This window comes from Malania oleifera, chromosome 1 (genome assembly GCF_029873635.1).
Source record: "Malania oleifera isolate guangnan ecotype guangnan chromosome 1, ASM2987363v1, whole genome shotgun sequence".
NCBI lineage: Eukaryota > Viridiplantae > Streptophyta > Magnoliopsida > Santalales > Ximeniaceae > Malania > Malania oleifera.
The window spans coordinates 136,162,164-136,171,342 of NC_080417.1; the positions used below are offsets into that span (position 1 = coordinate 136,162,164).

Consider the following 9,179-nt stretch of genomic DNA (forward strand, 5'->3'; position numbering starts at 1 on the left):
AAATTGAAGCTTTGCCTTTTTTTTTTTCGCAAATCTGTAGAGGTCAACCTGAAACACGTTTTCCCGAGGCTAGAGCAGATATATGGAAATTGTGAATCAGTGCTTTATGAAATGATGTCAAGGTGGCAAGTAGTTGGTTGAAACTTGAAAGCAATAAAGGGCATTTACAGTTTTTAAGAGGAGAAGCAACAGTTTGGAACCTTTTCTTTAAATTTGATGCTTAGGTACATATCATGTGAATCAAAGGAGTCTAAACTGAAAAAAAAGGCTGTAATCAAATTTCAGATTTTGATGATGTCTATCCATTCAATATATCCTTTTCTTTGCTATATATGGAGGATATTGTTAAAATGTCAACTCAGTATATCTTTGTAAATAAAGTACAAATTAGGAAAGTGGGTAATTATGGGGGATTTGATATTATTCAATAGGAAATTGTTTCCTTGATTAGAATAGGTTATTGTATTATATATTGGATTGTTCGGAAGAACAAAATTATGAAAGAAATATTTTTTCCCAATCTTTTCTTCTTTCATGGTATCAGAGCTAGGGTTTCTGAAACCCAGCTAAACAATGGTTGATAGTAGAGACGCTACCTCCTCTGCAAACATCTCTGCAAACATCATCGGCGATTCAGAGGTTACGTCCGGTGGCAGTACGAATGATAACACAGTCTTTCCACTTTCATTGGAAAAACTAAACGGAAAAAATTTCCGTGAATGGGTTCAGTCCATGAAACTGGTGATTGAGGGAAAAGGAAAGCTTGGTTACCTTACCGGTGAGCGAAGGAAACCAAATCCTTCCGACGCCGTAGCCTTGCAAAGATGGAGGTCTGAAAATTCCAGGGTCACGGCTTGGCTTGTCAATTCAATGCAACCAGCAATCGGAAAAATTTATTTGTTTTTGCCGACGGTGAAGGAGGTTTGGGAAGCCGTACGTGAGACGTACTTCGATGGCAAAAGTTACTCTCAAATCTTCGACATCAAGACCCAATTGTGGCAGATAAGGCAAGGCGAGAGAGGGGTTACTGAGTATTTCATGGAGATGAGTCGTCTCTGACAGGAGCTCGATCTGAGCATCGACGAAGAGTGGGAGTGCTCCGGCGATAGCACGCGATACCGAAGGAGGCTCGAAAACGAGAGGGTCTTCGAGTTTCTTGCCGGCCTGAATTGAGAGCTTGACGACGTGAGGGGACGGATCCTTGGCCAGCGACCTCTCTCTTCAACCCGAGAAGTTTTCGCAGAGGTCAGGCGGGAGGAGAACAGAAGACGGGTAATGTTGCGGCCCCAAAATGAATCCGCTGGGTTGGACCCGACTGTACATGGATCTGCCCAAAAATTAGATGGGCTGCACGCTGGGCCGGATGCCTCAGCCCTTGCATTAAAAGGCCCAGGAGGACCTAGTCAACGACCACAAAGAGGAAAAATATGGTGTGAACATTGTCGAAAAACAGGTCATTCAAAAAATACCTGTTGGGAGATTCATGGAAAACCGGCAGACTGGAGACCGAGACAATATCAAAAAAATCGTGGGTACCAGGCCAACACTGGCGAATCAACTGAAAGACCACAAGGAGAGAACAATGATACCCCATCCGGCAGTGTCTTAAGTCCTGAACAATTGGATCAGTTATGTAAGATGTTTTCATCAATGCAAATATCGGGTCAGTCCTCTTCTGGTTCTCTGACTCATTGAGGTAATCATTTGTCAGCTTTAAAAACCACATCTTGTTACAAATGCCCTTGGATAATTGATTCGGGTGCATCCGATCATATGACTGGGTCGTATCAATATTTTTCATCCTACTCCCCATATGCTGGGAATTTGAAGGTAAAAATTGCAGATGGATCTCTCTCATCAGTTGCTGGAAAAGGAAGTATTCGCATATCTGATTCCTTAACCTTACAATCAGTCTTACATGTTCCCAGTTATCCTGCAATCTGTTATCTATCAGTCAGTTAACAAAAGACTCGAATTGTTCCGCTAAATTTGTTTCCTCCCATTGTGTTTTTCAGGACCTATCATTGGGGAAGACGATTGGCACTGCTAAAGCGTATGAGAGACTCTACTACTTTGAGGAGGCAAGTTTGAGTGAACTATGTAATACTGCAATTTGTGATTCTGCATCTACTTCTAAAAATAGTGAACTTTTGTTATGGCATTCACGGATGGGTCATCCCAATTTTCAATATTTAAAACGTATTTTCCTTCTCTTTGTTCAAATAAAATGGCTTCTGAGTTTCAATGTGAAGTGTGTGATCTTGCTAAACATCATCGTACTTCTTTTCCATCATCCACATACAAACCATCTCGCCCATTGCTATGTTTCACAGTGATGTATGGGGTCCCTCACGTTCCCTAAATTGCACCAATACAAAATGGTTTGTGACCTTTATTGATGACCATACTCGTCTTTGTTGGGTCTACTTACTGAAAGACAAAACTGAAGTTCGATCTGTTAGGCTTTTGTGGAGCCTAGTTGTGTTTTAATTTGGATGACAACCCGACCTCTATTTAATTAGAGATTTCTATCCTAAGGCTTAGTCCATGGAGCGAAGGCTTGGGCCGTAAGGGAACCCTAGGCGCAACATATAGAAAAGGATTGCTTTCGAGTGATTAGGGTTCGTGTGGTTGTACCTGCGAGAGAGCGAGAGGGAGAACATTGTATCGCCGCACTCTGTGTTTTCTTCTTGATAATATTGAAATCCCTACAACTCCGTGGACGTAGGCAAAATTGCCGAACCACGTAAATATTGTCTTGTGCGTGTGATTGATTTTTCTTTGGCGTTATTTTTCTTCTATTTTGTTTCTCACAGGTTTCGAGAATTTGTTCTTTATTCCCAACACGATCCATTTTTATCAATTTTCATATCATGATTCATACACAGTTCCAGATTCATATTCAAATCCTACGTATTGATAATGGTACGGAATATTTCAATACCATCCTAGGAACTTATCTTCAAGATCATGGGATTATTCATCAAAGTTCTTGTGTGGATGCCCCTCAATAAAATGGGGTTGTTGAACGAAAAAATAGACATATACTTGAAGTAGCCTGGGCTTTAATGTTTACTACCCACATGAAACATTATTTTTGGGGTGATGCCATCTTAACAGCCACACATCTCATTAATCGAATGCCAAGTCGAACACTCTCATTTGTCACTCCTCTGTAGAAATTTTAGGAAAACTTTCCTACCTCTTGACTCCCTTCTAGTCTCCCACTGAAAATTTTTGGCTGTACTGTGTTTGTTCATATCCATGCACACCATCATGATAAATTGGATCCTCGTGCCACTAAATGTGTTTTCATTGGTTATTCACTTACCCAAAAAGGCTACAAATGCTATGACCCGGTCTCAAAACGACTGTTTGTCAGTCTTGATGTCACCTTTTTTGAAACCACTCTTTACTTCTCAAAGCCCTCTCTTCAAGGGGAGAAATGGAGGAGTGAAGATTGGTTCTTTGATTTGTTTACTATTGAATCTACGGTTACTCCAGTTACTTCATTCCCTGACCCATCTTTTGAGTCTTCCATTACAGTACTTCCCGATTTGCCAAACACAACTGAACACTTACCCTCAGGGGGAGATGTAGGAGAACAAAACAACGTAGACATACTGGTTTACTCAAGAAAGCCGAAAACAAAGGAGAAGGAGAATCTCATACCTGAGGCACCAAGAGCGTTGGACCTGGTGATGGCTCCGAACAATCATGATCTGGTAATTGAGTCTTCCTCTGATAATTCTGCACTTGATGAAATCAATCTACCTATTGCAATAAGAAAACAAACCAGGTCATGTACACAATATCCTTGGTCGAAGTACATGTCTTATAAAAGCTTGTCTACAGGATATCGTGCATTTGTCTCTAATCTGGACAGGATGAAAGTACCAAAAAACATTCAGGAAGCTCTAGAAATACCAGAATGGAGAGAGGCAGTCTTGGAAGAAATGTGAGCCCTAGAAAAAAATGGAGCTTGGAAGTTGACAGATCTACCGAAAGGGAAGAAGCCAGTAGGTTGTAAATGGGTTTTCACAGTGAAATGTAAATTTGATGGAACAGTTGAAAGATATAAAGCCAGACTTGTTGCAAAAGGCTTTACACAGACTTACGGCATTGACTATACTGAGACATTTGCACCAGTGGCAAACTTAAATACAGTTCGGGTTCTCTTGTCCCTGGCAGCCAATAATTGGCCACTACAACAACCTGATATTAAAAATGCTTTCTTAAATGGAGAATTAGAAGAGGAAGTTTACATGATTATACCACCAGGATTCAGTAGAACAGGTGAAGAAAACAGAGTGTGTAAACTAAAGAAATCGTTATATGGCCTCAAACAATCTTCGAGAGCGTGGTTCGACAAATTCGCAAAGGTACTAAAGAATAAAGGGTATCGACAAGGGCAATCAGACCATACACTATTCTTCCAACAGTCTGAAGGAGGTAAGAAAACAATTTTAATAGTGTATGTTGATGATATAATTCTTACTGGTGATGATACTGTAGAAATGGAGAGATTGAAGAAGGTTCTGGCTACTGAATTTGAAGTTAAAGACTTGGGACAGATGCGGTATTTCTTGGGCATGGAAGTGGCAAGAACAAAAAAGGGGATTAGTGTTTCTCAGCGAAAGTATGTTACTGACCTCCTAGTTGAAACTGGCATGCTAGGGTGCAAACCCAGCGAAACCCCGATAGAAACTATAAAGAGGGTTAAAGATTGTGGAAAACTAGTAGAAAAGGAGAGGTATCAGAGATTGGTTGGCAAACTGATCTACCTATCACATACTAGACCAGATATTGCATTTGCAGTTAGTGTAGTAAGTCAACACATGCACTCACCAAAGGAAGTTCACTTCGATGCCATATACAAGATCCTTAGATATCTCAAGGGATCCCCAAGAAGAGGACTCTTCTTTAAGAAATGTGAAAGTAAGGAAATAGAGATCTTTACAGATGCAGATTGGGCAGGATCAGTGGAAGATAGAAGGTTCACCACAGGATATTGTAGATTCGTTTGGGGAAATGTCGTGACTTGGAGAAGCAAAAAACAGAATGTGGTGGCTCATAGTAGTGCTGAAGCTGAATTCAGGGCAGTCGCTCAAGGGATTTGTGAAGGATTGTGGTTACGAAAACTATTGGAGGAATTACGGGTACCGATGAACCTTCCTATCAAACTCTACAGTGACAATAAGGCAGCTATTAGCATCACTCTTAATCCAGTCCAACATGACAGGACTAAACATGTGGAGGTAGACAGACACTTCAAAGAAAAAATTGAAGAAGGAATTATATGTATGACTTATGTACCAACCAAGGAACAAACTGCAGATATCCTCACTAAAGGCTTGGGACGACAGAGTTTTGATGATCTTATTAGCAAGTTGGAGATGATTAATATTTATGATCCAATTTGAGGGGAAGTGTTAAAATGTCAACTCAATATATCTTTGTAAATAAAATACAAATTAGGAAAGTGAGTAATTATGGGGGATTTGATATTATTCAATAGGAAATTGTTTCCTTGATTAGAATAGGTTATTGTATTATATATTGGATTGTTCGGAAGAACAAAATTATGAAAGAAATATTTTTTCCCAATCTTTTCTTCTTTCAGATATTTATTTTTCATTAAGGATTGTTATTTGAAAGCTCTTGTGGACTCCAATACTCATGGTCGGTGTCTTTTTGTTTTGTTCTCGTTTCTTTTTATGCAGGTATGCTGGCTTCTTGGCTATGTTGTGGCCACTCTTTTCTTTGCCGTGGTCGAGATGTCAATAGAAACCATCATTCTCTCATTCTGCCAGGATTCCGAAGAGCACCAAGGGACCGCTCAATATGCTCCACCCCTTCTCATTCAGACCCTCAATGACCAAAATGAGATGCAGAGACTTACTCAAGCACCCTATTGAAAAATCACAATGCTGCTTTTTCTTTGTTCTTTTTTCCTTTTTTAACCACATTTGCTTGATGGAATCAGGAAGCTTACTATAGCATTTAACTGCCAGCTCTTTTCCTTCCCCATCTTCATTTTTCCATTTCTTGTGTTTACCCTTGTAACATTTTTTTCTCCTCATTGTATATATTTTAATGCCGGGTAAAATTATCTTCACCGGCATATTCTCCACCAAAAGAATATGTTATAAGTATGCTATTTTGATGATCCAAGAGAAAAGAAGACTTCGAGTTTGCCTCTCTAAAAATGGTATGCATGTTGCAGTAAAGAATTTGGATTATCCTGCTAATATGGCTTTTATTTTTGTTGTTCTTTTACCTAAATTACAGAGATCCCCTTAAGCATTGTTTGCTTGTTTGTTTGTTTTTTATTCTCTTTTTTATTTTAAAAAAAAAATTAATTTTGTTTATATTGTAAGGACCTTTTGGCCGGCGCTTTAGTAAATAAATATTTTTTTTTTCACTTGCATTAATTTTTTAGGGGGTAGGGCTTATGCCCAAGCTGCATGAAAGGTTAAGCAGTGCTACTGATCCCGCCCATCTAGATTTAATTCTCTGTTTACAAGTGCTAGTTGTAACTGTTGGGAATAAAGAACAAATTCTCGAAATCTGTGAGAAACAAATAAAGAAAGAATAACCCCAAAAGAAAATTCAATCACACGCACAAGACAATATTTACGTGGTTTGGTAATTTTGCCTACGTCCACGGAGTTGTAGGGATTTCAATATTATCAAGAAGAAAGCACAGAGAGTGCGGCGATACAATACTCTCGCTCTCGCTCTCTCGCGGATACAACCACTCAAACCCTAATCACTTGAAAGCACATTTTTTATATGTTGCGCCTAGGGTTCCGTTCCGAATGGGCTCTAAGCCTTCGCTCCATGAACTAAGCCTTAGGATAAAAATCTCTAATTAAATAGGGGTCGGGTCGTCATCCAAATTAAAATACAACTAGGCTCTACAAAAGCCCAACAATAACAATACAGGCATGCATTCATGAGCTAAAATTAACTAGCAAATTCTTAATTTTTTTTTTAATCTCTTGCTAGTTAACTCCCAGTCTACCGCAATGTTCCTAGATGATTTCCCAAGCTTGGGCATATTCAGGTCCGAACTATTTTAGGAATTGAGGGTATGTAGTCTGGTGGCTAGAGTTTGTCGGACTGGATTGGACTAAAATAGAATACACTAAACCAGACTTAACTAGGATAATTATTCTTTCTCATACTCGGATGGTAATAGTATGGTAGACCAATTTTGAAAGTCTAAAATACCCTCTAATTTTTAAGATAGAACTCTGTCTATAGAAAGAAAAGTTCCCAAATTAAGAACAAAAATTTTGATTCTTAATCTGCTTCTTAATTATTGTACAATTCAAGTGACAAATCCTCTTCTTAGTTTGGGTATTTCTGGAGAATAAGAAGCACACGTTTATCTGTGGAACCCTTCTCGGCATCAGCATTTGGTGGTGTGTTGGTGAGCTTGAATTTGACTGGCGGGCGCGGGCTAGCAAGTTTGGCTAATCGGGTTTGGCTGGTTTGTGGACCCAACGAAACTGCTACTAGCTGTGGCTCGCCTTTGCAGGCACTGCGGTGCTCCCCAATTGCGTTTGTTGTCAGAATTTCAAAGCAACACCTGTATCTCTTCGATTGCACTTATCTTGTTTGCATAGAGCACTACTAATTCTTGTAATCTTTCAGAGCCGTGAATATAAGAGTTGCTTCAGGAGCAATCTCTAAATCATTTGCCAAGTATACTTCGGCTGCTTGAGCAGCAATCATAATCTGATGGAATGAATAGATGAGGTCTTCTTGCTTTACTACTCGGTATGAACTAAAGCCTACGATTGCCAAAAGTCTCATCCGAGTTATCATGTATGTTCAATAATAAACTCCACAATACATCATTTATTAGTATCTTGACAATTTATTTCCATTATTGTTAAGTATCTAAATCTTGTTTTTGGATTGTGTATCTCGCCTCTCACAAGAAAAACAAAAATATTCTGCTGTAGCGTGTGGGACCTTGGCGAATCGGGCCCTGCCCACCTTGACTTGAGACGGCGAGGGAGAGAGGCATCATTAAAGGTTTGATGGTGTGCCAACGTTATGGAGCGCCAACTCCAGAAAAGGGATGGGGAACTAGATTGCCTCGGCTGAGTGGTGAACTCGACAATATATGAAGCCTGATGTAATATATGAGATTGAGAAATGAGTTACTTAAAATTCAACCGAATCGCCACTAATATATTTACTTTAAATGCAGTTAGAACATCTATTTTATATGCCACTAAGTCATTGATCACTAAACTACATCTAACTCCAAGAAAATTAGTGGTCGATGGTTTGTGTCACCAAGTTAGGTTTGAGAGTACACTTATGCAAAGGGAAGATATTAACATTACTTTACATCCGTCTAGCGGACAGTACCTGATTAGTCTAAGATTACTTTCAAAGTTTACTGATTAGGACTTCAATTCTTCTATTTATTTAATTACTTGACCTTTACTCGCCAAGAGGACTTGTATTAGTCAAAAACCTCCCACTTCTAATATTCAAAGACATGCAAAGACATAACCTTCAAGATTGGAGGAAAAATTCCTTATGGATTTGATTTATTCAGAACAACATAGGCAAGGAAAATACATAAAAATAAGAAAATTAAACAATATAAGATATGCAACTAATATTATAATTCAAGAAAAAATTAGACACAAGGTGTGCACCATGTTAGTAACTTGTGAGCAATCAGAAAGATGTGACACTAGAAATTTAACGTGGTTCGGTCAATATCAACCTACGTCCACGGAGCACACACTACAAATTCACTATTCGCCAAAAAATTACAATTCTCTCTCTCTCTCTCTCTCTCTCTCTCTCTCTCTCTCTCTCCCTCTCTTCCTCCTCTCTTTCTCCTCTCTGCTCTCTGAGCTTCTCACTTGTATCTATTACATTCCTCAGCCCTCTATATTTAAATCAATATTTAATCACAATTAAATATAATCAATCACAAATGGAAAGTTTACAATCATGAGATAAATGGAGATTAATTGCAAACCACGTTCCAACTCTTCACGCGTCTCCATCTTCTGGCTCTCCTGTCTCCAGCTACAACAATCTCCCACTTAGAGACAGAGATGCCTCCTTAACCAGTATCATGAATAAATGATGTGCTCAAAATATGTCTTTAAGCATGAAGACCAATTTAAGTTGAACAT

At 39.0% G+C, this 9,179-nt stretch overlaps 1 protein-coding gene across 4 annotated transcripts in view; it reads left to right on the top strand.

Annotated features, from left to right (window-relative positions):
- The window catches only part of LOC131162433 (choline transporter protein 1), a 48,289-nt gene extending 42,080 nt beyond the window's left edge, over positions 1–6,209 (top strand). For all 4 annotated transcript variants that reach the window (XM_058118911.1, XM_058118921.1, XM_058118894.1 and 1 more), the window contains one exon: positions 5,724–6,209. In XM_058118911.1, the coding sequence (XP_057974894.1) occupies positions 5,724–5,918 (195 nt within the window). In that variant the 3' untranslated portion in view covers positions 5,919–6,209. The remainder of the gene's footprint in view (positions 1–5,723) is intronic.
- Positions 6,210–9,179: the final 2,970 nt, after the last annotated feature.